The 27,794-nt window shown below is 60.1% G+C and overlaps 1 protein-coding gene across 10 annotated transcripts; it reads right to left on the bottom strand.

The window, feature by feature from the left end:
- Window positions 1-173: 173 nt before the first annotated feature.
- On the bottom strand, window positions 174-27,062 carry CIC (capicua transcriptional repressor). Of its 10 annotated transcripts, none has more exons than XM_032485954.1 (21): window positions 26,922-27,062; window positions 20,947-23,739; window positions 8,993-9,142; window positions 8,671-8,905; window positions 8,457-8,586; window positions 8,179-8,361; window positions 7,930-8,095; window positions 6,878-7,080; window positions 6,557-6,782; window positions 6,021-6,124; window positions 4,535-5,762; window positions 4,256-4,443; window positions 3,765-3,886; window positions 3,499-3,665; window positions 3,092-3,382; window positions 2,670-2,995; window positions 2,153-2,418; window positions 1,900-2,054; window positions 1,684-1,821; window positions 1,257-1,388; window positions 174-1,170 (listed from the first exon to the last, which is right to left on the bottom strand). In XM_032485954.1, the coding sequence occupies exons 2-21, from the start codon at window positions 23,726-23,728 to the stop codon at window positions 803-805; spliced, it is 7,560 nt and encodes a 2,519-aa protein (XP_032341845.1). In that variant the 5' UTR covers window positions 23,729-23,739; window positions 26,922-27,062; the 3' UTR covers window positions 174-802. The 10 variants fall into 10 exon arrangements, with proteins under 10 accessions (XP_032341845.1, XP_032341844.1, XP_032341848.1 ...); XM_032485953.1 differs by lacking the exon at window positions 26,922-27,062 and adding an exon at window positions 26,138-26,273; XM_032485957.1 differs by lacking the exon at window positions 26,922-27,062 and adding an exon at window positions 26,138-26,273 and having other exon boundaries at window positions 1,690-1,821.
- Window positions 27,063-27,794: the final 732 nt, after the last annotated feature.

Raw genomic sequence — 27,794 nt, 5'->3', positions numbered from 1 at the left:
GGCTGAGAAAGGATCATGACTGCTGACCAGATCCTTCTGAGGTAGGGAGAGGATGGTCCTGGAATTCCTTCCCTCATCTTGGGTTGGGGGAGCAGTATGTAACTCCATGGCCATCCGGGGAACCAACTGGTATAACCAACATCCCTTCTCCCTTTAGAACAGACAGCTACACAGGTGTGTTAAACAGCTTTAATCTCGGTCATTGCGGCTTCTCGGCACAGTAAGAAATATTGCACATGATCAACATGTTTTGTTCTGGGGATGGGGATGAGGGGAGGGGAAAATCACCTTCTTAGAAAGTACAACCCAAGTTGGGAGGGCAGAGGGGGTGAGGCGAGAACCCTCTCCATGCCTGTGGCAAAGTGCAGGAGCCCCCACCCCCAAACTAACCTGAGTCCAGCCCCTCTGGGGAAAAAAGGGGTACATGAACTCCCCCTACTCCACAGGTGCCTCCCTGTGGCCTGAGGCCTGCACAACCCTCCAGCTTGCGGCCCTCACGCGAGCCATTTTGCATAAAGTACAAGTGAAAAGGTCTGAAGGTAACACACTCCAGGTTATGTACAGGGGCTCAATGGAGGGAGACTGTGCCCCTGCTTCCCCTCAGCTGCCCCCCATCACAGGGAGGGAGCTGTGGGGAGAGGGGGTAGACAAGAGGAGCAGGCCTCATTCCGCCCCAAACTGGAAAGGACGAAATGGCTTTATTGGGGAGGAGGTAACCATCCTGCCCCCCAATTCCTGCCACCTACATACTGTCCATGTCCTGAGGGGGATACTGTGGGTCTGGGATCTTCTCAGGGGCCCCTCACCTGCCTGTGGCAGCTGTGGAGGGGCCAGAAGGGGGTGGTGAGGGTTGAGGGGGCCCCTCCCAGCCAGGTTGTCCAGGCCCTGGCTCTGGGGGTGGAGGCAGTGGCGGGGCAGCCGGGGTCGTGCCAGAGTCCGAGCCAGGTGAGGTGGGGTCAGGGCCCCCAGCAGGGCTGGGAGTGGGGACAGGGGCAGCAGCAGTGCCAGTGGGGGGTGGTCCAGGGAGGGGGGCCTCAGCTCCGGGGGGCTGCTCTGTGGGAGTGGCCGCCTGCATGATCTTCTGGCGAACCTCACGGATCTTCAACTGCAGACAGACCTTGGAGGGGAAGATGTCTGCGTAGCGGGCCTGGAAGGCTGCTGTGGCCTGGGCTGTGGACAGAAGGGTGGGGAGGGGAGGGTGAGATGGGCAGGCAGGCCCCCTCCAAGTGCCCCTCGAGACTCCGAGACCTGCTCACCTGATGGGAAGAAGCCATGGTCCTGGAAGAGCTGCATGACTAGGGCCCGGCGCTGGTCCAGGGTGCGCCGTAGTGATGAGTATGGCACTTTCTCATATTCCAGCTCCCCGAGCACATCCTCAGCTTCTGTACCTGGGAGTGGCATGAGAAGCAGTCAAGCCTTCCGGGGCAGCCTGGCCCTCCACCACTGTCCGTGTGACCACTCTGCCCTCAATGAATTATGTTTCACAGCAGTGTTCAGAGAAGGAAACCACCCAGGGTCATGTGGCAACTTAGGGTCCTGCTGGACTCCACAACCCACCCTTGACCTACTACTGTCCTTTCTCTCAGTGATACCCAACCCACCTATGCCATCTCTAACCCCATTCCTGAGACCCCACCCCTCTTGGAGGCCCTGGGAACACCACAGCTCTGCCTGCCACCTCACCAGCACCTGTACGGTCAAAGGTGAAGATGTCCCCCTCGCACTTGGCACTCTTGGGGGTGTTGGGCTCTGAGCTGCAGCTGGAGCGTCTCCTCATCTTGCGCTTGGGCGAGGTGGGGTCCTCAGGGGCAGAGTCCAGGTCTGGTTAAACAGAAGCAGGCTCAGTGGGGACAGCCCCAGTCTGCCCCTACCTACCCTGGGTGCCTTGCACTCGCCTACCAGTGGAGTTCTTTCTCTTCTTGCGGTAGGAGCCCAGGATGGCCCGGGGTGAGGTGGCCAGAGACTGCAGGGTGGGCGAGGGCAGCACCTCCTCAGGCCGAAACTCGGGCAGCTCAGCAAAGCGCTCTTCGAAGTCCACCTCCGACAGGACCCTGCTGGAGAGCGGGCAGGGTCACCTCCTCTGTCCCAGCCTGCAGCTGCCCCCTCTCCCACCAACCCACACACTTTGCCAAGTCCCCCAGCCCGTGCTCACTTGTCCACAGAGTCAAAGGTCTTCTTCAGGGGCGGGGGCCGCACCTTCACCTTCTTGCCGGTACTGGCCGCCTCCTTGCGCTCAGGGGTGTCCCCAGCTGCCCTCCCACTGCTGCCCTCGCTGCTGCCGCTGCTGCTACCAGGGGCTGAGGCTGGAGCCGGGGCCGGGCTGGGAGGGGTGGGAGGCTCCCCACGGTTCTCCAGACCCAGCCCAGGGACGCGCCAGTCTGAAGATGAGCTTGGGAATTTGCTGGCCTGAGACAGAGACTGCAGGGAGATGGAAGACACTGGGTTCAGACCCACCAGGGTGAGACCAGAAACATGAAGACATGAATACTGACTGCCCGAGTCACAGAACCTTGGGGAAGACCCAGTCATACGGACAAGCTGGAGTGACAGAGGAGGCCCCATAAGGGCGCAGTTCAGACAAGTGTGGAGGAAAAAGGAGTGGAACAGACAGTGGACTGAAGGGCGAGCCAAGGAGCAGTAGGAACCCTCCAGGCCCACTGTGCACTCACCATGGTCTCAGGCCCCTTGGAGCTGGTCCGCTCCTCAGCAGGTGGGGGTGGCGGGGGACTGCTCCGGGCTGGGGGAACCCAGGTCTCTGGGGGCAGTGGGGGGGCCGGCGTTGTAGGCTGCCCCTCCAGCTCAGACTCAGATGCAGAGGGCTCACGGGCTGGGCCAGGCTCCAAGGGCTGACGGGGTGCAGGGCCTGGCCGCCCAGGGGCACCTGCCTCAAAGGAGCCCACAGGAATGCTGGCGATGGCCGCCTTCACTTTCTGGGGGGCCTTAGGGGTGGGCCGCTGGGCTTTGGGGGCCACTAAGCTGTAGGTCATGGAGCCTGCTGGTGGAGAGAAGAGCATTTGCTGAGCCAGGCCTGACTGGAGACCATCCCCTGGGTCTCCCAACTCACCCTGCCCTGAGCTGGCCCGACACCCACCTGTGGCACTAGGGAAAGGGCTGGTAGGGGCCGGGGTGGCAGTGGCAGGGGCCGATGGGCCCTTGGGCAGGATGGTGGCAGCAGGTGGGGTGGTGCTGGTGGCCACAGTGTAGACCAGGCCTGGTGGAGCCTGAGATGGCTGGGCCAGGGATGCTGAGGAGGTGGGGATGGGGCTGCCGGGGTAAAACGCTGTGATGACAGGACCACTGGGGGCTGTGCAGCTGGGAGGCAGCTGGGGACTGGGCACAGGCGACACGCCCACCTGGCCGGGAGCCAGCAGCGGGGCTTGGCCTGCAGAGAGACAGAGGAGTGGCAGGGGGCCAAGTCAGGCCTGGGCCCAAGTTAGGGTCTGGGCTGCCTCAGCTCCACCCTTGGTCCCCAGCTCTGCCTGCTATGCCACCCCTCACCTGAAAGCAAGGGCTGCACGAAGGCGGGGCCACTGGGCCCCAGTGAGGTGAAGCCTAGGGCTACCGAGCTCGTGGGTCCGTACGAAGTGACTGTTCCAGCCTGACTAGACGCAGGACTGGTGCCCAGGGGCAGCGCATGCCCGCTGGCTGACTGCACATAGGTGATTCTGCCGAAGGGAGAGGAAAGGGGGCGGCATGAGGTGAGCTGGTCCCACCCAACCCCTTTCCTGCACTGACCTCCAGGTTGAGGGTTCAACTGCAGTCACCTGGTAGAGGAGGGCAGCAGGACCTTCTGAGGCTGAGAGGTGGGTCCAGGGAGCGAGGCTGGGCTGAGGGGCGGCACCAGGCCGCTGGGTGTGCTCACAGGTACCGGAGTCAGCTGGATGATCTGTGGGCAAGGGCACCATGAGCTGAGGTGAGGTGGCGACCCAGAGTTGGGTAAGGGAGGACCAAGGACTCAGAGGGTGATCTCAGCAGAGACAAGGAACACAGAATTTGGGACAGGGATGGGAAGGGAGAAACAAAGAGAAAGAAAATAGCAAGAGATGGGAGACACAGAGAAGGAACAAGGTGCAGACACTGATGGCAAAATCAAGATGTGCAAAGATGTCGAGGAAGACAGCAAGACAGAGACTCAAATAGACAAGAAGGGAGAAAGGGAGACTGAAGAAAAGGCAGACAGAAACCACGGGACATAGAGACTAACATCCAGAAAGAGAACGAGGAACAGGTAGGGCCACCACCAGGGTGTCCTTACCTTGCTGGGTGGCTGAGCACCATTCTGCACAGGTACTGAGAAGGGTGGGCTCACCAGGGGCAGTGGCTGGCCGGCCCCTCCACCCCGCACTGACATGCTAGGGGTGGCCAAGGGCACCAGTACCTTCCCGGGTAGCAGCTGGGCTGAGCCACCTGGGGGAGGGGCCTGCACAGGAGAAACTGACTGGGCTGCAAGTAAAGAGATGAGGGAGGAAGTGGTTACAAGGGAGCTGAATAGGCCTGTGGCCCTTCTCCTTGTGCTGCCCGACCCAGGCCTCACCTTTGGGGGGCGGGGCAGAGGGTACAGACTGCAGGATGGGGATGCCAGGAGTGGGCGCAGTGGCAGCCAGGACTTTGCCGTTGGTGGAGGTGCCCGGCGGGAGGGTGAAACGGATGCTGGTAGTGGGTGCAGGGCCGCTGGGAGCCACTGCCTTGGTCCCAGGGGCTGGGGCAGGTGCCACTTGAAGTTGTTGGGGCAGCGTGGGCAGAATGTACTGCACTTGGGTGATTCCCCCAGCCTTGCTCAGGGGACCTGGCTGCAGGATGCCCAGGGGCACTGGCCCATTGGGGCCACTCCCAGCACCTGCTCCTGAGCCCGCAGCTGCCCCACTGCCAGGGCCCCCCTGGGCAATAAACTGAACAGCGGGGGGTGCTGGGGCCCCATAGCCCGGGGTGCCCACCAGCAGGTTGGTGACAGTGGCAGGTGCCTTCCCCACAGTGCCCAGTAGGGGCCCAGCCACCAGATGTGGGGCTGTTGAGGTGGTTGCTCCCGACTTCTTATCTGAATACACTAAGCTGACACCTAGTGGGGAGCCCCCAGGTGCCCGGGACCCAGTGACTGTCTCAGTCCTGCCACCTGCTGTATCATTTGGAGACGCTTCCGCCCGGGCAGAGGAAGGGAAAGGCTTAGAGGCAATGGGCACAGGAGTGCTGCTGACAGGCCGGACCACGTTGGTGACCATGGTGGCAGCCGGGCGGGACAGGGGTGCTGCTGGGGCCCCATAGGCCAGCGGTGGGGCTGGGGCCGAAGGCATGCGAGCTCCACTGGCCTCCCGTTCCTCCTTGTTTGAGGGCAGGACCAGTGTCTGCAGGACACTTCCCCCACCACTGGGAGGTGCCGCAATGACTGAGGGGCCTGGTGGATCCAGGCCCCCTACACTTTCAGGTCTCTTGCGCCGGAAGGTGGCAGGATCCGTGGGGAGAAACCGGGTGGCCTTAGAAGGTGTCGCTGGGCCCCCAGCCCCAGGGGGTGGGGGCCGAAGGGGGCCTGTTGTGCTGCCCTGACCTGACTCCTGGGCCTTGAAGGTCCCTGAGCCCAGTTGGAAGGAGGTGGCTGCTGAGGCTGAGGAGGAGGCAGGCGAGGACGAGGAGGAGGATGGGGTGGGCCCATATCCTTTGCCGAAGGCTCCAGGTGGATCTGGGGGCCCTGGGGGCTCAGGGTCCAGTGATGGACGGCAGTGGGTAAAGGAGGAACGGATCACAGGTGAGAACACCTTCCGGCCAAAGCCCTGAGTCAAAGATGGAAGATACAGCATGTCAGGGAAGCCTGGATACGCACAACTTGCCCACCCCTGCTTCCCTGTCCCACCTGGCAACCAGGCCAGCCGAAGGCCTTCATTCAACCTAGGCTGTGACCCAGTTCCCCACGGAGCAAGTAGCTCGCCCTCTTTGGGCCTTAATCTCCCCCTCTGTCAATTTACACAGAAATGGGTGTCCCCCCTCCCAAGATGCATGTGACCAGACAGCAACAAGTCTCAAGCCCTCACCTTGCTGCCCTCTGGGTCTTCCCCAGAGCTGTCTCCGCTCTCGCTGTCAGTCACCCGCTCCTTGCACTTGAGGTCAATGTCAGTGGTGCTGAAGCCATCGTCAGCTGAGAGCACAGAGAAAACAGCGTCGGTAAAGGGGCTGGGTACAAGGCTGCCCAGGAGGAAGAGCCTGGAGCCTGGCTCTAGCCTCAGCTTTGCCCCAAATTGGCAGTAAGCATTGTCCAGAAATGCTGTTCCTCAGCCCAGGTGTACCCACCTGCCCACTAGTGGACCCTGAGAGCACACTGGTATCAGCATCTAATACTGTGCCCAATAGCCCAGCCATGCCTTCCCAGCTTCCTGTCTGGCCAGGGGCTTCTTGAGGGCACAGCTGGGTTTACTCAGTAGGGCCTGAACTGAACACACTGGTGATCACAAACAAATGTGGAAGGGAAGAAAAAGAAAGGAAGGAAGGGTCTCAGGGTCTAGATCTGCCCACCCTCCAAACCTTAGCCTGCTGCTCCTTGGACAAGATTCTGAGCCCTGCGACTGCTCACCAATGACATCATCATCCCCTTCCTCCTCACAGATGACCATGCGCTCCTCGTCACTGGTCATGTCCTCACTGGCGGCACGCTGGGAACGGGAGGCCCGGGTGGGCAGCAGTGGAGGCCGCCCACTGGCCGCCAGGGTGCCTCCCTCACTGGGGGCTGCAAAGGGGCCTGGAGCCCCATATTGCGTGGAAGGTTTTGGGCCAGAGTAGGATGCAGGGCCAGACACCATCTGCAGGGCAAGTGCAGGGAGAGTTCGGTCAAGGCTGTCACTTCAGGCAGCCCTCCCTGCCCATCTCCCCTACCCCCATGGCCTGCACTCCGGACCTGAGTCAGTTCCTGTAGTGCCTGGCTGTCTACTTCCCCACCATCGAGGCTGTGGACCCCGCTGTGGGAGAAGGCTCGGGGCCGGGCTGAGCCAGGTGCCCCGACTGTGTGCAGACGTTCTGCCCCACAAGAGCCGCTCCCCGGAGCCTTGGTGTCCGAGCTCAAGAGCGTCTGGGCTGTGACAGACAGGAGTTCCGAGGACACTGTAGAGCGGAAAGAAAGAAGTGGTATGGAGTCAGAAGCCTCCTACCAGCACCCAGGCTGGCCAAGCCCTCCGCAGATATTTCTAGATACTGGGCAGAAGCAGGCTGGACTTCCTGAGCCACCTGGCAGAAAAGACATACCAATCACTAACTGCATTTCTCATTGGTTCCTGTCCTCTGGCATTGCAAGAAGCAAGCCCATACCTCCCTGGGAAGCAGCCCTTCTGAGAGCGTCAAAGCCTGCAGACAGGTGTGTGGCGCTGGCTAGCTAATAACCACTGGCCCGTCTGGGTCTCAGTTCCCTCATCTCAGACAGAAAAGAACATCCTCTCTATCACAGTTGTGGGCCCAAACCCACAGGATCACTCCAGAAAAGCTCCTCAGAATAGGGCCAAGCACACTAGACACCCTAAGTCAGGAGAAGCAGTCAATGAGGGGCTTCCAACTGTGGTCTTGAGAGTCAAACTGGGGTTTAAATTTGGTCTCTGCTACTTATTAGTATTCGATGACTTCAAATAAGTGATCTTACGTCTCTGAGCCTCAGTTTCCTCATTTGGAAAACAGCATATGGCTTTGAATACTAGAGATTATACTCCTTTTGGTGCCTATTATGTACTAAATGCTCAGTAAATACCAATTGATGATAAGATTTCTCCCTGAAAATTTTGCCTATCTGGACCTTCCTGACACCTTCACATGAAACAATTGCCAGTTCTTTTGTGAGTAAGGGACCTCAAAGCATGATAAAGTAGAGAGGAGCTTCTGGGGAAGGGGTGAGCAAGCAACGGGGTGGCCAGTAGATGTCAGGGATGGAGGTGGCAAGGCAGAAGAGCCCAAGGGCTCACTAACCTCCAGGGGCAGCGGCAGTGCCTGTCTCCGACATGCTCCGCTCCCGCGTCTCCTTGTGCCCTCCTGCCAGCCCCAGGCTAGTAGGCTTGGCCTCTGAGCTGGACTTCTTCCGGTCCTTGTTGCACCACTTCCAGTCTGGGTGGGCCTTAAAGTGGGCCTCTTTCACCTGGCAGGAGAGGACAGGGAGACCCTTCACTCACCCACCCTACCAGAAGAAGCTGAAGAGGAGCCAAGAGGAGGCAGCATTACCTGGAAGGCCAGGTCGTGGTACTTCTGTTTCTCCTTGGGTCCCAGGGCATACCACCACTCGCCCAGGATCTTGCTGACAGTCCGGTTGTCCTGGTTGGGGTGACGCTGATGGACCAGGGCCCGGTGCCGCTTGCTGAAGATCATAAAGGCATTCATGGGCCGCCGGATATGGTCCTTCTCCCGCTGCAGTAGATACAGGCCCGAGCCGGGCGGTTAGGACTGGGGAGACAGGCTTGGATGGCCATGGGGTGAGCTGGGGACAGGTGGAGATGAGGCACCTTGTTGGGGCTGCGTCCATCCTTCTCTGAAGATGAGTCTCGTTCCTTGGGCAAGGCGCTGAGGGACTGGGTCCGGCGTTTCCCAGGCGGCAGAGGTAACTGGATCTCAGGAGACATGATGGAGAGGAAGCTGTGGTGGGAGCAGCAGGGAAAGTGAGAGCCATATTCCCCACCACACCACCTTCCCCCACAGCCCCAAGCTCAGGGCACTCACGCATCATCATGGTCACTCTCCGTCTCACTGTCCAGCCGGGGCTCTCCTGGTGGACCAGGGGCCTCCTCCTCAGTGGTGGGAGGGGGGCCCTTTCCAGGTTCCACCACCCCCAAACTGTGGGGGGGTCCGGGCCCTGGGCTCTCAGGGCATGTAGCTCCCGGGGGCCGCCCAGGGTCAGCATTCCCTGTCCCGCCTGGTGGCTGCTCGTGAGCAACAGCCGCCGACTCAGCAGGTTCTGAGGACAGAGCGATAGGCAGATCAGAGGGCTCTTAGGCCATCTCAACCCCAACCCTGTGGCTTCCCACAGCCCCTCACCCCTTACCTTTGCTCTGATTGGAGGCCACTGGGTGGCTGGCAGGTTGCTGGGCTTCACTTGGCTGCACAGAGGGGTCAGGCTGGCTGGGCGCCAAGAAGGGGACTAAGGAGTGCCAGGGGAACACGGCCACAGAGCGAGGTTCCACGTTTGTCCACACTGTGGGAAGGAGCCAGTTGAATTGTGCAGGAGAGCTTGGCCTTGACCCCCAACTCAAGCTCTTTTCTATCCTGGACAAGGGCTCCACCCTTCTTTACACCCCCTTCCCCAACCCCAGAGTCCCTTGATCTCATGCATGTAACATCACTCAGAAAAAAACTCCTCCTGAAAGATCACTAGATTTATAAGAAAGAAAAGAGGCAAAGAAGGGAAATAGCCCTCATACCCCACTCCCTCCCCCACCTCCACCTCCACTAGCCTTGCCACCAGGGACCAGGCCAGAGGAACGACTAGATCCTGTCACAAACCAGGCCATGCTTGACTGCCACCTCACTCTCCCAAGGCCCCAAGACCTTAACCCCAAGACCTCCCCTAGTCATACCACACTTCAATCACCATGTTGCCATCTGATGTAGCCCCTCACCTTGGCCTCACACTCCCCTTCTTTCCTGAGGCAGATGGCCCGATCTCCCTCCCCCTCTCCATCACCCACAGAGCATGGGGACTCAGGCCTTTCTCCTTGCCTCCCTCCCCCTACCACAGACCCCAGGGAGCAAGACCTGCCCTTCCAGGGCTGGGCACAGGGGGCTCCAGCATCTCTCTCTTTCCTCCCCAAAGAGAATCTACTGCCCATTAAGAGGCCTCTCAGCCTCCCTCACTCTAAACCCCTGAGTTAATCTTTAGTGTAGCATCCAGCTCCCTTGCCCAAAAGATGGGAAGATGCGGTAAACTCCTCCAAAGAAAAGGCACAGACAAAGAAGCAGACAAGAGAATCATTACAAGTCTCTGCCCAGGGAAGGCAAAAGTGCCAGGTGTTTCCTTGAAGATATGCACAGGACAGTTCTTCCCTCACCAAGGGACCAGTCCTAGCGGTCTAATCTCCTGCTCCAGGAGCTAGGTGGTAGGAGAGCCAGCCTTAGGCTGGGTCCCACCCCTGGTTGGACTCCTGGGGCTGGCCCAGGCTGAGAGTGGGCTTCCTTCTCACTGCCGGCTCCCTGGGGGAAGTGGAACCAGCAGAGGAGGCCCCTGCTAGGGGAAGACCATGAAGAGAGAAGGGAAACGCCCTAGCCCTGCTCCCCATCATTCCATGCTTCCCCCTGGTCTAGATCAATCTGACCTGGGCTGACCCTCCCCAACCCACCGCAGCCCATGCCTTCAGAAGGCTGGCCTAGGGGAGCCCCTGTGTGAGGCACTGGCCTCAAGACCTGATTCTGTGAGGTGCTGACAAAAGAAAAAGTAGACATCGAGGCAACAGGAGAGGAACAAAGCAGCCAACACTGGAAGGGACTCAAGACACTAGGACAATCCCATCCCCTACCACTGGGGCACTGGAGCCCCAAAAGCCTGCTGGGCCCTCCAAAACCTAACAGCCTATGGAGACCTGGACCTGACCTTCTCTTCACAGAGATCCTTCTCATCAAGGCCTCCTCATCTTCTGCTGGGTGGGGAAGAAGCGGCCCAGCAGACAATGGGGGAACAATTCTTTGGTCCTGCCCTTCCTGAACTCCTCCCCATTGCACTACCCTCCAGGTTCCTGGGTCTCTGCCCCTCTCCGTAAAGCACACCACAAACACATCACTCTGTTCTGAGCAAACACTGCCTCGCTTACTTCTCAAGACCTGGTCTTAGCCCCACTACTCAATCACAGCCCCCAGCCCCTTCCCCCTCTCTATTCCACACTAGCAGGTCTCACCCTGCTCCTACTGTAATTCATGCTACGAAGCCAGCTACTCTGCACCCCTCACCTCCCATGACAACAGATCTCTTCCACCCCACACCTAAACATCACAGCTGTCCCCAGTTACTCCCCACTCTGCACTCCCATCACTCCGCTACACTCACCTGCCATCACTAACCACTTGGCCCAGCCGAGCTCTGTAACTTTCCCCTTTACTCTGCCTCCACCATTCTCTTACTACACCCCATCACCGTTACTCCGCACTCAGTACCCCAATCCCTTGACCCCTACAGTCCCAGGGCCCAGGTGCTACTGACCGAACATGCCGAGGCCACGGGAGGCCGCGCCGGACGCGGGCACCAGGGGCCTGTGGGCTGAGTACATGGTCCGGCGCGGGGGGGACCTGGACGGGGCTCTCGCCTCCTCAGCGGCCGCCGCCGTTCCGCCCGCCGCCGGCTCCTCGGCAGTCGCCGCTCGGGCCCGGGGGGAGCTGGAGGCCGTCGCCGCATGCCCCCCCCCCGCCACCCCCCCTCCGGCCGCCCCACGCGGGGGTCTCTGCCGGGCGCGCCTGCGCACAGCACCGCCTGCCTCCCGCCGCCCGGGGGGCGGGGGGAGGTCAGAGCGCGCCGGCCCCGCCCCGCCCCCCGGCGCGCGCGGGGGCCGTCACGGGGCGCGCGGCACCGGGGCCATCGGCGCCGCCCCCTCCCTCTCCCTCCTCCCGCGAGGAGCCTGGCGGGCGGGGCAGGCGGGGCGGGGCGCCACGCGCGTGCGCGGGGGCGGCCCCCTCCCTTCCCCGATCGCTGGCTCGCTCCCTCCCTCCCTCGCAGCTCCGGCGGGTAACGGCTCTGGCCCCGTGCGTCCCGGCTGCCGGCGCCGCGCCCCGCCTTTCCGGGCCGGGGCCCGCGGCTCAGCGCCGAGTCGACCTCCGGCCCCGAGCGGGCAGACGGACCAGCGTGCGTGCGTCCGTGCGCTCCGAGAGAGCCCCGCGCCGAACCACCGCCGCCTCCCCGCCCCGCCACTACTACGCGCTCCCCTCCCCCCGCCGCACCTCCCCCCGCCCCTTCCCCGCTTCCCCCGCGGCCTTCCGCGCAAGCCCGGCCCACCGCGCGCGAGCCTATTGGCTACCGTCGCCGCGCGCGGGTCAGGCCCCGCCGCGCCCGCCCCCATTGGCCGCCCCGGGGGAACGTCAGTCATATGCAAATGAGGGCAGGGCGGGGCGGGCTCTGGTTGGCCCCAAGCCGGCCCGGGGCGGGACCGCGGGAGGAGGGCGGCAGGGAGGGCGCACTGCAGTAAAGGCACTGAGCCAGGGGGGCGGTTCGGGGCGCTGCGCTGCGGAAGCACCGAGGCTGTGTGTGGTGCTTCTGTGTGTCCAGTCCGCGCGAGGAACACGCTCGCGCGCGGCTCGGCCCACCTTCCTCACGCCCACCTGGGCACGCACAGCGCCGCAGGGGAGACGAACTGCGCCTAGGGGTGGACGAGCCACCCCCGAACCCTCATCAACTTTCACAACAGCAGTCACACACTCCTCATGGGCAGACTTTCCTACCACACCCATTATCTCATACACACCCCATGGTCACATTTACTCTCCGTCTTAATGCTCACACACGAAGTCACACACCTGGAACACCTGTTCACATAAATGTACTACCTCCCCCACTAACCGCCCATCACCCCTCAGCTACACACCTGGAACACCTGCTCACATAAATGTACTACCTCCCCCACTAACCGCCCATCACCCCTCAGCTACACACCTGGAACACCTGCTCACATAAATGTACTACCTCCCCTACTAACCGCCCATCACCCCTCAGCTACACACCTGGAACACCTGCTCACATAAATGTACTGCCTCCCCTACTAACCGCCCATCACCCCTCAGCTACACACCTGGAACACCTGCTCACATAAATGTACTACCTCCCCTACTAACCGCCCATCACCCCTCAGCTACACACCTGGAACACCTGCTCACATAAATGTACTACCTCCCACACTAACCATCCATCACTCCTCAGCCACCATCACACACACTCATTCTCACCCATCCTCTTCACATCACCCATTTCATACATGGCAGGTCATAGATGCTTCACCAACGCACATCCTAATCACGCATCCACCAGCCCCATGTGAATCATCATACAAACACACAACATATCAAACAGGCAGAATTATCTCACACACCTCATCACAGCCACACACTCATGGCCTTCCTGTCACCCCTCCAACCCCTACACAGGAAACTCTCATAAAAGCCATTGTACTGACCCCATACACTATATAAACTTACCCTGGTGAGCACTGACTACTTCAGTACCCTGGCTTATCAGGTATACATAGTGCCCTGGCCATTCCCATCAATCAGCTACCCTGCCTGACACTTAGCAGACACCTGGGACCCTCCACCTCACAGTGGAAGGCAGGGGACCACCACTCTAGGCTGGGAGCCACCCTTTCCATAAGAGGGCCAAGAGGAAGAAAGGAAACTAACACTGGGGCTGCTATGTGCTAGGAGCTTGTAATGTATTATCCTGTTCATTGAATCCTCACAGCCACTAAGGAGGTACACTTTATTATGCCCATTGTTCAGATGAAACAAATGAGGCTCAGAGAAATTGAATAAATTGTGCAAGATCATGCAGCCAGGATGTAACAGCCCAGTGCTCCAATTCAAGTGCTCTTTCCACTACAGAAAATTTAACCTCAGGGTGGATACAGCTGAGACTCCCAACAGAGGAATGGGAGTATGTTCAGATACAATACCAGAGAGACTGGTGAACTACAGAAAGGTCAGAGGGCATACAGGGAGACACAGGCAAGGTCTGGGGCCCACTAGGTAGAGAGGCAGAGGCCTTGGATCACCCAAGAGGGGCCCTGAGGCCACATCCAGTAAAGGCAGAGGCCTGGGGTCATACCTGGGTAGGTAAAGGTTGCACATGCTCAAAGGGACCAAGACTGAGCTACACAGGCAGGGGTCAGTGACAGGCACAGACAAATCCTTTCCCAGCCTGCTGTATCCACAGACAGAGCTGAAGGAATGGGGAAGGGGCAAAATACAGGTAACCTGAGCCCAGAGGGAAAAGGGAGGTCTGTAGCCCTCCGACCTCCAGAGACTGCATGGCCAGACACTTGGCTGTGAGCCTGGAGGGACCACCGGAGGGACTATTAGGTGGCTGCTCCCTCCTCCCTATGCAGCCCCAGACTCAGACCCTCCATTACCTCACTGCCCCAGGGACTGCAATATGAAGCAAAAATCAAGCCTGAAATCAATGTGGCCACTATCTCCCCACCACTGCCCCCTCCCCTCCCCACCAGTGACTCACCTACTGGCAAGTTAACCCCTTCCCCAGGCAATGCAGCCCAGGGACTGAGCTCAGAGGAACCCTGCCCCCAGCTCCCTCCCTTCTATTGAGTGAGAAAAAGAGCTAGGTTTGGCACAGTAGGGAAAGAGGGCCTCATACATCTGGGAGGGTTGCACATCTGGTAAAAGACAGTGCCCACATAGGAGGGATGGGAAGAGGCCCCTTACAGGGTAGGGTACAGGCAAGTGGGGGCCCAGCCTGGCAGGGAGGGGCCGGAATCCGGGTGGGAAGGGCCCCCCTGCCCTGGGCACTGGGCCAGCCCTATACTTAGCTTCCATTGTTCAGAGTAGAGGAACCCTGGGTAGGGGTGAGTAGGAGTGGAGAAGAGAGAGCAGGTCCTGTCCCCTGACAGTTCCATCTCTCCACGCATCCCCAACCCTAACTGGGGCCTCCCTAGTTGGAAAAGGTTGAGGGTATTCCTCAAATCAGGGCCCCTGCCCCATCTGAGAGGGGGTGCAACACCATCCTTCACTCAGAGCAGGTACCAGGAAGAACTATAGTGCATCCCCTCTACCCCTGGCACTACCCCATAACCAACTCCACAAAAGGTCTGACCCTAAACAGTCTCCACAGCACCACCCCACCCCAGCCTCGGGACAGGGAGCACAGACAGAGACAGCAACTGCTACCCAGAGTGGCACAGGCTGAGGCCTGCCCAGAGGCCTGGGGCGCGCAGCCAGGGATGCTGACAGACTAAGGGACAGGCAGACACGCTCTGAACCTGGGTGAGCCCGGGTTTATTGAGCCCGAGAGGCACCGCGCCTTGCCGCCTGCGGCTCCCCACCCTGCTCTCTCCAGGCCCGGGTCCCCGCCTCGGCTCACCACCCCAGTGTCCCTAGCTCCCCTCACCCGCTCTCCACATACACACCCACCCACCCACCCACCCCAGGCGGCTTCGGCGACGGCCAGGGTTGCCTGGGGAACGAGCCCAGGATTGGGCTGGTGCTGCTCGGGAGGGATGGGGGCCTAAAAATAGCGCCGGGGTGAGTCAGTGTGAGTGGGGCTGGGGTAGGCAGGGGGACCAGAAGGAAAAGAGAGGCAGGCAAAATGTGGGGGAGGGTCCCCAGGGATTGGGAGATGAGTGGGATAGGACGGAGGGCGGGATGTGGATTAGGGGGCAGAAAAGGGGGGGGGGGTGAAGGGGAGCGTACAGGCGCCGAGGCTGGAGTGGCTGGTCCGCGCGGGCCGAGGGAGGCGCCACTGCCTGGGCGGAGGAGGGGGCGCCGCCCTGCGTTCTCCTCCCCAACCCCGTGCTCACGAGATTTTCCACTCGCCGCCTGGCCCCCAGCCAGCCCCCGGCGGGCCCCACAAAGCCGCTTTGTGCTGGGAGGGCGGGCGGGCGCCCGGTCGGCCTGACACCCACGCGGGCCGCGGCGGGGCGCGGGCCAGCTGGCACCCGAACTGTCTGCAGGGGGGGCTCCACCCAGTCCGAGGACGCGGCAGTGCAGGGGTTAATGGCGCAGGGGCCGGGGGGAGTGGTTTTCGGCCAATCGGCACCAGCGGGCGCGACAGCGGCCAATGGGAAGGACGGAGGCAGGACGCCTGGAGCCTACCCCCTGGGGCGCGGGAGTAGGCGCGGCCCTTACAGGGTGCAGGTCTGGATTCACAAAGCCCCCGATGCACCCTGTTTCCCCGGCTGCTTCACAAGAAACAGGCTCAGAGAGGGGGAAGCATCTTGCAATCAGGTGGTGGCACGGTCGAGATTTGAGCCCAGGTCTGCCTGGCTTCACAATCAGCTTTTCCACCGAAAAGGGGAGACGGGGGTTCCCTGGCTCAGGCCCCCATGGGGAGCGGGAATAGGGCACCGGGTGCGGGCGGAGGAGGCGGCGCGGCGGGCTAGAGTCCAGCCGCCTGTGGTGCAGCCGCTGCCGCCGGTGGTAATGGGAGCCAGACGCCGTCGTCGCCGCTAATGCGCCTCCCTCCCGGCCACTAATGGAGCCATTAATGCCGAGGCGCCGGGGGCTGCGGGCCACACACACCACTACACTGCTGCGCATGCGCGCGATATCAGCCCCGGCCACCCGCCGCCGCCAGGAGGCAGTCTGACCCCTCGCAGCGCCTGGTGTTGGATGGCTCTTCCAAGAAGTCTCCAAGACTCATGACTCCTGCTACCTCAGAAAAGCCTCTGATCTCCTCTCTCCCGCAGATCATCCTCTTTTTCCTAACTTAGATCTCCTTCCTTCTCAGGGATCTTTGACATCCTGATGCAACCCCTTCCCTCTGCTCTAAACCCTTTCTTGGCTCTCCACAGGCTGCCATTCAAGCATGGCCTGGCTGGACCATGGCACCCTTGGCACCCTTCCCCCAAGCCTATGCTCGTGTCAGCTCCAGCCTCAACTAGCCACACAGAGGTCATGCACTTTCACTCCTCCTGGCCTTTGCTCCTGTGGCTGCCTTGGCCTGGATAGCCCTTCTCTTTCTTTTACTACCCTGAAATCCACTCATTCCTCCTGCTTCAGCTGAGATGTCACCTTCAGTGAGACACCTACCTGAACCTCCTTCGTTGTCTCGCATTAAGCCACAGAGTTGTCTCTCCCCTCTGGCCTCCCCAGAATCTGTACCTCCCTCTGCTCATCTTTGCCTGTGCCTGTGTCCACACTGCCTTCCCCACCCACTTACCCCAGGGTTGCTCAGCCTGGGCCTGGTGGAGAGATGAGGAGGGACTTCTGGTGGGAGAGATGGGGTTCATTGTTTGAGACAAAATGGAAATTCTGGTGGGCAGATTCTGGATCTGGATTTAGGGAGTCAGGAGGCCCTCAGCTCCTCTTTGGGCTTCATTTTCCTAACCCCTCCTAAGTATAGTTGGTGAGTACTGCCTGGCCTCTGAAGTCCTACTGGTTAGGGTGGACTACACATAGAACTCAGTTAAATGGAGTTGGCACCAAAGTGTCTCCCAAAAGGCGGTGAGTGTGGGGGTGGTAGGGGTGATCTGGGTCATGCCCTCTAGCAGGTGGGTGGGCACAGGAGCTGCTTTCCTGCTGCTCCCCCACAGCCGGATCTCCTAGCTTGTCCCAAACAGCCCCCACCTTCCTGCCTGTGTTGGGAACAGGTGCTTGGATGTTGAAGGGTCGTAGGATGGTTCCTGACACCTCTCGGCAGGTTTCAGGGACAGTAGTGGGCAGTTAATTTGTCAAGGAATGAGATGGGGATCCCAGGACTAGACATTCTCCCAACACTCCCCAAAAAGGGAGAAGGAGACGTGGTGCTTAGCAACTATCCACTGACTTAAAGGAACAGAGCACCTGATGTGCAGAGAGTGGGGGTGAGGGCTAGGATGGGGGCACAATATCTGCCTAAAGAATGGGAGAAGAAGGGCCAGAGGAGAGGCCAAGTCTGGCCCAGAGGCACAGGATCCTAAGATGGGGGGCCAAAACAAAAAGAGGGTGGGATGAAAGCTCAGGCAAGAACTGATGTCCAAGGAGGGACAAACCAAGAAAGATACAGAGAGCAAGACTCAAGAGAAAGTCAAAAGTCCACAGAGAGACTCAGGCCCAGAAATAGAGACCTAGACAGAGACAGACATATGGATTCAAGGGAGAGACAGACAGACAGTGGCTCAAACAGGCAAACAAGCAGACAGGCCCAGGAGAAAGAGCACTGCCTGTCAATACAGGGAAAACAGGCAGAAGCTGGGAAGTGGAAGGGAGGCCATGCCAGGGACAGGGCTGAGACATCTGGCCTCCTGGGCTGGGGCTGCAGGCCCAGGGGCAGCTTCCTCTCCTGGGGAGCAGGCGGGAAGAGTCAGAGGGAGGTGGCAATGGCAGCTGGCTGGCCCGGCCATGTGCAGAATGTGGAGAATGCCGGCCCGCCTGCCCCAGCAAGTCCCCCAGCGGAAGCAAGTGCCTGGCTTGGGGCAGAAGCAGGCGGGCTGCCCCGGGCCGCCCCCTCACACCTGCTGCCCTGAGTGAGGGTCAGGCCCTGGCAAGGGTGGGCAGAAGGGCCCAGGACTACAGCCTCACTATGCCACTGGGCACGGTCTGCCCTGTCTGGGCCTCAGAGGGAGAAGGCCCCAAGGTAACTACCTCCCAAGGGTTTAGGGAGGCCTCAGAGAAGAACAAAAGGGCCTGCTGGCTGGGAACCTGAGGGCAGCCTGGATAACTCAGCATGGGTGTTGTCAGGGAGGTGCTGCTCAGAACCGCCAAGACAGGCACTGGACAAGTTCTGACGACCAGGTGGCTTCCAGAAAGGGGCCTCCCCTCCCTGAACCTACTTCAGTTCCCCCCCTCCTCTGACAACAGGGCTGGTAATCCCTACTTCGTATTATCAGGAGGTTTTGATGCGATGGCCCCACACCTGAGGCTGAATACATGCTAAATGCTCAAATAAAGCAGGTTACTATTATTGTTACTATTATTATTGAGAGTGCTTAAGAGCTTGGGCTCTGGAGCCAGACAGCCTGGTTCTCCCTCTTCCTAGCTGGGTGACCTTGGGCAAGTCACTTTGCCTCTAGGGCTGCAGTTTCCTACTCTGTCCACTGGAACTAATAATCATGCTGACCTCCTGGGGTATTGTGAGGATTCAGTGAATAAAGGCTCCGTCAGCGCTTACTGAGCAGGGTGCCAGGCACATGCATGGGTGGTACTTAATAAATTATGATTACTGTAACTTCCAGTAGAGAGAGTCCTGTGATCTAGAGATCAAGAGACCTGGTTCAAGGACCAGTCTTGCCCCTCCCTGGCTCAGTAACCTCAATCAGGACTCTTATTCTGTTAGGGCCTCACTTTTGTTCATCTGGGAAATGGTGGCAGGAACCCCTGTAGGGCCACCCTGGTAGGTCTCAGGTCACCTGCATCAGTGCCATCCCTCCCCACACTGCAGCAGTGACGGTCATGACCAATGCTATGTATGAGGGCAATGTTGGGGCTAAGGGTGTGTGGGGGAGGGGGATGGTTAGAGTCCTTCAGTTTCTTCATCTGTCTAAGGATAGAAATCCCTGCTCTGCCCACTTCTGTGGAATTTTGCTCATATCAACTACAATAACGAATGTAAAAAATGTTGGGGGTGGGGCAAAAAAGCTCACAACCTCAGTATATGAGCATAGTCCTTGTGCCCCTCTGTACTGGGTCTGGGCTGGAGCTCTGTGAGGGCAGGGCCTGGGCTCCTTCCTGCATTGGCCTCTGCCCCAGCCCAAGACACGGTGGCTCCAACCTAGATCCACACCCCAGCCTCCTTCCTCCCTGGTCTCCCTGCCCCTGGTCTCAGGGACTGGACGTCACCCTCCATGGTACAGCTGTGGTTGGATCAGCTCAAAACCTTCCTTGGCTCCCTAGAGCCCTCAAGATAAAGTTCACAAGTCTTATAAGGACCATCTATGACCTGACCCTTGATGTACTGCTCATCAACACAGCTGCACATCCCAACACTCACCCCACTGTCTAGTACCCTTGACTTTGCAGATTCAACGTCCTTCAAATACTTGTTTTTGCCTCAAGGCCTTTGTACAAATTCTTCTCCTCTGCTTGGAGGTCCTGCTGCTGGCCTTGCCAGGTTCCCTTCTGCACACCCTTTGGGTCTCACTTTAGAGGCCCTGGCCTCTTCTCCAAGAAGCCCTCCCTGACTTCCCATGGCCTCCTGGGCTTCCTGCATCCCAGCCCCACCACTTTGGATAGTCACTATGTGGAACAGGTCTGTCTACTCCAGGGACCATAAGCCCTGTGAGAGCAGGGCTCTGTCCTTAGCACCAACCAGCACAGGGCACCAGGCACAGAGAGGGCCCTCAGTCAACAGTGGATTAATAAACAGATGAGAAAAAGATGCTAGGGAAGAGACTCGTGACGTGTCTGTCACCCTCCATGAAAGTTGCTCTGACAAGACCGAGGCCAGCTGGCTCTCAAGCACTGTATCAGAAATGCTTCTCCCCCCGCCCCGGCCTCAGCACTCTAGCCACACTGGCCATCCTCAGCTGTGCTACTTCTGGCCTTGGAGCCTTCCTGTCAGCCTCTGAGAGAGGCTCTTCTGTCCCATGGTTGCTGGCTCCAACTCATCCTTCAACTCTTAGCTTACACACCCTATCCTGAGGGCAGTCAGACTAGATTCACACCTGGAGGCATGCACAGCACACCCCCAGTTCCCAATGTGGCCACTCCTGTGGTATTTACCAGGTGCAGTGGTGAAGATGAGGGTTCTAGTCCCAGTCCTGCCACCACCTGGCATAAGGACCTGTTGGAGCCTCAATCTTCCCATTTGTAACCCAGCATTATGGCTGAGTGGTCTCGAGTCAGCCTGCCTGGGTTGGAAAGCTAGCACCAGGATTTACTAGCCATGTGACCCTGGGCAAGTTACTAACCTGGCCTCAGTTTCTTCTAAATGAGCTTGATCATAGCAGTGTTCAGAATGTGGTGAGTATTACACTAAAGGTGGGTGTGAGGTTAGGTGAGATAACCACTCACACTGCTTATCATGGCGATGCCCCTGCCAGGCTTCCAGACGTGGGAGCTGTCACCATGACTGTCATCTCTGTTACCCTCTCAGCTCCGTGGGGGCCTGGCTTCAAGCCTGCACTCAGGAAGGGTTTGCTGACTGATGGACCCCTTAAGACTGCATTCCCAATAGGAGGCCTCTGGAAACACTGCACTGAGCCTTGAAAGTCTACTCCCTCACCTGACACGTGAATTCCCACTTGAACATCTGTGCAGAGAGGAGGCCAGCCTCCCCTTGGGTCCCTCCCAAGGTGGGAGCTCACCTCTCTCGAGACCCAGTTTGCAAGTGATCCTGTTCAAAACGAGCCCTCGCCCAGACCAACCACCTGAACCTCTTACCTGTCCCAGGCCGGCCCATGATGACTTCCTTTTTGGGGGCAGGATGGCTGGTGTAGCTGCTGGGCACCAGGACCGGCAACAGGGCAGCAGGTGAGGGGTGAAAGGCCACCGGCTGGAAGGGCGAGGAAGCCAGGCCAAAGGTGGGCATCGGCTGGGCCACAGCAGTCGGCGCGGCTGGAGGCACAGTGATGGGCACGGGGGCCGGCAGAGGTGGGGGCAGGCCAGGCTTCCCACTGGCCACCCCAGGGGGCACTGGGGTCTCTCGGCAGCCCCGCCCAGGTCCCCCGGCCCGTGCCTCACTGGCAGCGCCCACTTCCCCAGGGAATTTGGAGGGCAGCGGCACATCAGGGTTGCGGACAATGACAGGTGAGTCCCGCTGCACAGCAGGCACCCTGCGCACGGAGGGCCCAGGATCCGAGGTCAGGCCGGCAGGTGGGGGCAACAGCAGCAACGGTGAGGGCTGGCGGGAGCGGGAGAAGGGCACGGCAGGCGACACAGCACGGAAGCCAGCTGGTGTGGAGGGTGTAGGCGTGTGGGACACCGAGTCCACACCAGAGTCTAAGCTGTCACTCTTAGGGAAGTCTGGGGCAGCTCCTCCGCCCCCAGAGCCAGAGGCCCCCAGTGCCCCTGGGTGGGGAAGCAGCTCTGTCTTCCGTCGCCCAGGGCTAATGGGCACAGTAAAGGTCAGGTTGGTCTGGAAGGTGGGTAGGATGCCGGAGGAATGGCGCTCTCGGGGAGCAGGTGGCGGCGGGTGGGGGCCCAGGTCTGGTGGAGTCAGCACACCTGCCTTAGGGGTGCTGGCGCTCAGGTGGCGACTGCGAACAGCAGTACGCTGGATGACTGGCGAGGCGTTGATGGGGCTGAAGTTGGCAGGGCGGAAGCCAAAGAGTGGTGAGGGTGAAGGTGACGGGGCTGGCGAGAAGGGCGACTGCGTAGAGACTGGGGAGAAGGAGGGCGTGCCCGAGCGAGAGCTGCCCAGTGACACCAACATCACAGCCGCTTCACACTCGTCAAACTCAAAGCGTGACAGGTCAGCAGGGGCCACCAGGCGTGGACGTGAGTCTCCTCGGGCTGCCACACTGCTGGCCTCACTGTCCCGAGAGGTCTCATCACCCCAGTCAAACTCGGTGCTACCCTCACGGGCTGCCACGCCAGCCGGCCGCCCAGCCCCACCTGGGCCACTGTCCGCCAGGCCCTCCATCTCTTTGGTTCGCATGGACAGGTGGCGTGAGCAGTAGCCCCGCCGCTGTGACTCCTTCATGCAGCCATCTCTCGAGCACAGCCGTCGCCACTGCTTGCCGTTGAACTTCTTTCGAATTCCATTGGGTGTGCAGACCACATCGCCCTTCTTGTATTTCTGCTGGGCTGCGGTCAGGGGTGTGCGGGCCCGGGCAGCTGGCGCGGTCCCCTTCTCCAGAGAGGCCACACTGCTGCTCCGGCTGCCGCCCTGGCTCCCCTCCTGGCAGGGTGAGGGCTGCTCGCCAGGGCGGCCTGGGCCTGCGAAGGCTGGGGACTTGGGTGGTGGTGACAGGAGCTGAGGCGGGGGCAGTGGGAGCAAGGCCGGGGTGCCCAGGGCTGGTGGGTGCTTCTCCTCACCCTCCTCACAAGCTCCCAGGTTGCCACCAAAGCTGATCTTGGATACCTCAGCATCCTCAGGCTGCTTGGGGTCCAGGGCAGCAGGGCAGGGGGGCAGGGCAGCCCCTGGCTCAGCCTGCTCCTCCTCAGGGCCCGTTGAGGGCTTTCTAGGCAGGGCTTCAGGGTCCCAGGGGGGCCGCAGCAGGCGCAGGCTGGAGCGGGCCACCCACACTGCCTCCTCAGGCTCACGGTGTGGTGGCTGTGGTGGCTGTGGTAGGGTGGCTACTGGGCCTGGCTGGGAGCTGAAGCGGACCTTGTAGGCAGCTGGCTTGGTGGCCACCTCCACCACCACACCCTCACGGTAGGCAGCCATACCAGGCTCCACACAGGTACAGACAGCTGTACCAACCACCAGTGCACCTGGCGGTGGTGTGGCATCCAAAACCACATCCACACCACCGCCGGGTGCTCCCTCGTAAAAAGTCAGGGCCCGGTCCCCAGGGAACTGCACACCCAGGTCCTGGCTTCGGCGCACCTGGCGCACCACAGCCGGCAGGAAGAGGCCATCCCCACGCCGAGCCAGCACTCGCTGGGACCGCAGCTGCCGCAGGTCATAGCCAACACTGGTGCTGCCAGGGGGCCAGGGGCCTGGACCACAAGCTTCAGCCGGCTCATCCTCCAGGTCAGCTGAGTGCTCGCTGGCTGTGTCAGTGGAGGAGGAGCGGGTGGAAGTGGGTGGCCGTGGAGGCACACCCAGGGCACTGGCCTCCTCGGGGGTCCGTGCCTGCTCTTCAGGGGCACCAGCTGCCCCACTGCTGCTGCCACTGCCAGCCCCATGCTCCTCCACATACTTCTTCTTGGGCGCTCGTGACTTGAATGTGGCCGTCTTTCGGCTGAGTGAGGGCTCCCAGCGGCCTGCCTCCCCCTCCACCTTGGGTTCCTCAGCTGGGCCTGGGGCTGGGTCATGGGGATGCAGCTCTGGGGGCAGCCCCTCAGCCCCAGGGCCCCGCTCAGCCTCCTCCTCCTCACCCTCCTCAGCCTCTTCTGGCCCTGGCTGCTGCTGCTGCGCGTCATCGTCTTCCTCCTCTGGCTTGTCGCCCTCCCCAGCCCCTCGCCGCCTCAGGGCCTTGGCCCTAGTGGCTGGTGGGGACTTGCCACCGCTGCCAGAACCGGGGAGGCCAGCACAAGCCTTCTTCATTGGCTTCATCCTTTGTCTGCCTGCAGAGTAGGAGGGCAGACAAGGATCATCGGGAGCAACTCAGGAGCACCCCAGACCCAGTGTCCTCTAAAGACTTCCCACTTGCTGAGGCCACTGCCTCAACTCCATGATCCCTGAGGCTTCCTTCTTGGCTGTCCTCAACTCTGAGGGCCCCTGACCAGCACCCAGACACAGACTGGCACTCATGTCCCCTGAGCTATACACTCTGGCTCCTTGGAGATGCTCACATAATCTGCTTCCTCTGCAAAGGACACAGTAGGTACCTGCACACACTCTGACTGCCCCAAGGAGCGCGAGCAGCAGTAACAGTTCATGCCTATGAAACACTCACTTTGTGCCAAGCCCTGGGCTAAACCTGCCTTTATTAGCCCATTTCATCCTCACAACAGCCCGAAGAGGCAGGTGCTACTATCAGCCCCATTTTACACTTGAGGAAACCGGAGTACAAAGAGATCAAGCAACTTGTCCAAATTCATCCAGCTAGGAAATGGCAGAGCTAAGATCTGAACCCAGGCAATCTGGCTCCAGAGTCTGAGCTCCTAAACATTTCAGTGTGCCGCCTGTCACATGATCCAGAGGGTATGCTTCCTTGCAGCACTGTCACTGTCCAGAGAGCACACGCACACACACACACATGCACAGGCACAGTCACAGAAAGGGAGGTGACTGGGCTGTGATGTGAGCCTCTCTCTACCACCACCCCCAACCCCTCTGGGCAGCCTGGCATGGACAGGCAATGTGGGAAGGAGTGGGCGGCTGAGAGTCCCAAGGGACAGCTGCCCACTCTGCTCTGCACCCCAGGCCTGCCAGGTATAGCCATCTCCCCAGATCCTGGCAGGGAACAGGCAGGGGCACGTCTGGGGCAAGAGCTCATACCCAATGCTGCCACGGGGCCGTGCATAAGCACACGCACGCGCACAAACACACACACACAGACACACACGTCATCACACAGTGGGACACAGACCGGCACCCCAGGGTTTCCCTGTCCCACTGGATGGGAGCCTGCCCCTCCCCCCACAGCACCCAGCGTGATACCCAAAAGCCCAGCCCCCGCTTCTGGCCTGCGTGCATCCCCGCCCTGGCTAGGCTGGCTCTGGCAGGGTGGCTGAGCTGACTGGACCCCCCTTGCCCCCAAATATGCCCTCAGACTCCAGGTGGGGGTAAGTGGGAGAAGGTCAAAGAAAGCAGGACAAGCCCAGCAGGCCAACCTCACCCACTTCCTGAACAGTCATTACTGCCCGCCCCCTTTCAAGCTGCCCTGAGAAAAGAGAAGGGAAAAAACTTTACTCTGAAGTGACTAAGAGAACCTGAGAGGCCAAAAAGGGGGCCTCTGGGAGGGTTGGGAGACCCAGGACCATAAGCCAAACACAATCTGAGGCACCCCTGACTCAGTCTTCAGGCTCCCACGGTACCCGTGACCTCATGTTCTCCCATTTGGGGCCTGCTGCTCCTTTGGTTCCTACAATCCCAGGCTGCCCTTTCTCTGAGCCAATCCTGGGGTCTTCACAGGCAGAGGCTGGAGGGCCTGGAGCTTCTCACACTGGGGCAGGCACCCAAGTGCCTGGGAGTTGGGCAGCCAGCCCCACCACCTTCTCCCCACTGACCCGCTGGGCCACCATCCTGGGGGCTGACATCCGGCCCCAACACAAACCTTTGCATACCCCACCCAGGGCCTACAACCACACTGCCTGGCACCCCTGGACCCTGCTGCCTGGCCCAGCCTCTTCACACCAGAAGCCAAGCCTCTTTCTTTCCACTGGGGCCTAGTCTCTTCCTGTCCACTCCTCTCTGGATAACTCCCACTCCTCACTAGATAATTCCCACCCTGTGGGCCCTCACCTCCCTCAGAATCTGAGCAGTAACTCCTGTGAAGCCCAGGCTGACCCAGGCTCTTCAGGGTCTCATGTCCTCCCCTCCCATCAAGCCTCCTGGCACCAGCTTCTCTGCCACTCTCTCTCCATCCTGTTAACATCTCTATCTTTACCTCTCTCTTCACAGGCCCTAGGCCCCCTCCTCAATAACCCTCTCCTTGTCACCCTCAACTATCTCTGTCACCTCTTTCTCCCAGTCACTCTCATGTCAGCCATCTCTGGACCTGTCACCTTCTCTCCCCATCACCTCTCCTTGTCACCCCCTCCAACTCTGTCCCCTCCCTCTCCCTGTCACCCTGATCTAGTCCTGTCACCCCTCCATTCCTGTTACCCACCACCCCCTCCTTGTCACCTTTTTTCAGCCACTCCTTCTCCCCACCACTTCCTCCACTCTGCGCCCCTTCCCACCATCCCACTCACCCCTTTTCCCCTGTACCCCTCCCCGTCTCTGCCACCTGTCCCCTCTCGGCCCCCAGCACCCCAAATCCCCCCTGCCCGTGTCAGCCCTGGCCCCGCCCCTCACCTCGGGCTCAGCGGGGTTTCGGGGCGGGGGGTCGTGGCCCCGGCTCGGTCCGGTCCGGTCCCTCCCCGCCCCCCCTCCGGCTCTCCCTCTCGATTCTCCCTTTTTTTTTACTCCAACACACAAAATGGTGAATGGACCTGCAACAGCTGGAGCAGCCAGCCAATCAGCGGCCACAACCCCGCTGACCGGCGCCGTCCTAGGCCAATAGATATTCGGAGCCTCGTCGGCTCCGCCTCTCAACGACGAGCGACGTTTGCCACAACCAATCGCGCCCACCCGGCAGCGCTAGGGGGAGGAGCCAAAGTCCAAGATCAGCCTCCCTCTGGGACCGACACCAACCTGAGCCTACGACCGCCTGATCAGCCTAGGGTCCTGCCCTACAACAAGCGATGGACACCAGTATTGACCAATCGCGAGCCTTCTTAGTGCCGAATGACGAATACAGTACCCAGTAACCTTGCACTCTAGGCCGGAACCAGCCTCTGTGAGGGACAGTAGCCAGTGAAATGCAAGGAGGAGGGGCTAAGGGTAGGGCTCTCCAATCAACAGGCTTAGAAGGCGTGGCCTGAGCGTTTGTTGACCGGCTAGTCGCAATTCCTGCTGGGAGTGGTAGTCTTCTTACGTCTCCGGCCCATAGTAAACAGTACGTGGCAGACTACAACTCCCATGTGACAGAGTGCCTGGAGCTCCAAAGAACCCGTGCGAGGAGAAAAAGTCGAAAGAGCAGTTCCTCGTAAGTCTCTCTGGACCCTAGGAGCATTTTAGACCCAGGGCCCCGACTCACCCGGATTCCCGGCTCTGGCGTCGCCGCTGGCTTCTCTCAGTGGCGGCGGCAGCGGCACGAGGGGGAGGTGCGAGGAGCAACCAACCGCCACCCGCGAGCCCCGCAGCCAATCAGCAGCGGTCGGGGAGGCGCAATGACCTCACCGGGTTCTACTCTCTTACCCCTCCCCCACGTGGTTGTTGCTGCTGGTAGCCGGGAGTAGGGAAGTTTGGGGTAGGAGGGGGAGGGGAGAACAAGTGATGTCACCTTTCCCCCGCTTGATTGGCTGCCGGGTGGCCGGGACTACAACCAATCAATAGTCTCAGAAAGTCTGGCGCGGCCTCGCGGAAAGCCTTGTTGCCACCGGGAGGGAAAGGAACGTGCGCTTGTTGGGTGGCGCGCGCTGCAGAGTAGTGAAGGCGCTCGGCCTGGGGTTTGGTGGCTCTGGGGACAGTCACTTCCTCCAAGACTTTGGCATTTGGGACAACGCAGTTTATTGACAATCCCCCCTAGTTATGAGGGGAAGGTAGGAAATGGGGAAATGCGGCGCTTTTTTAGCTTAACACTACATTCCGTGAAGAGCTACACTTTAGGGGTGTTCACACCTGGCAGGAGCAAGATTTTTTTTTTTAGGTGGGGGATCATACTGGGAATGGGGAGGAGAGCCATATGCCCTGTCAGTAGTAGATTCCTGCTGAACAGATACGGGGTTCACACCTGGCAGTGCATCCATGCTCTCTGCATTGCATTTGCCCTGGGAGTAATGGACTTTAGGGGAGTCACCTCCTGCGTCTGATGGATTCCCAGTATCCACACGGGATTCATACCAGGTGTAAAGAAAATGCACCCAGCAGGGCGTTACTGCCTGTAATACTCACACTTCCGGTGAGCCTC

Source organism: Camelus ferus, chromosome 9 (assembly GCF_009834535.1).
Source record: "Camelus ferus isolate YT-003-E chromosome 9, BCGSAC_Cfer_1.0, whole genome shotgun sequence".
NCBI lineage: Eukaryota > Metazoa > Chordata > Mammalia > Artiodactyla > Camelidae > Camelus > Camelus ferus.
Note: the sequence above shows the minus strand (reverse complement) of the source record. Positions and strands in the feature narration are given on the sequence as shown.

Coding starts and splice junctions, on each gene's coding strand:
- CIC (XM_032485954.1), bottom strand. CDS start 23,728: ATGAAGCCAATGAAGAAGGCTTGTGCTGGCCTCCCCGGTTCTGGCAGC. Junction 3,887..4,255: donor GTGCTCAGCCACCCAGCAAG/GTAAGGACACCC, acceptor CCTTGCCCACAG/ATCATCCAGCTGACTCCGGT. Junction 2,055..2,152: donor ACCTTTGACTCTGTGGACAA/GTGAGCACGGGC, acceptor CCCGCTCTCCAG/CAGGGTCCTGTCGGAGGTGG.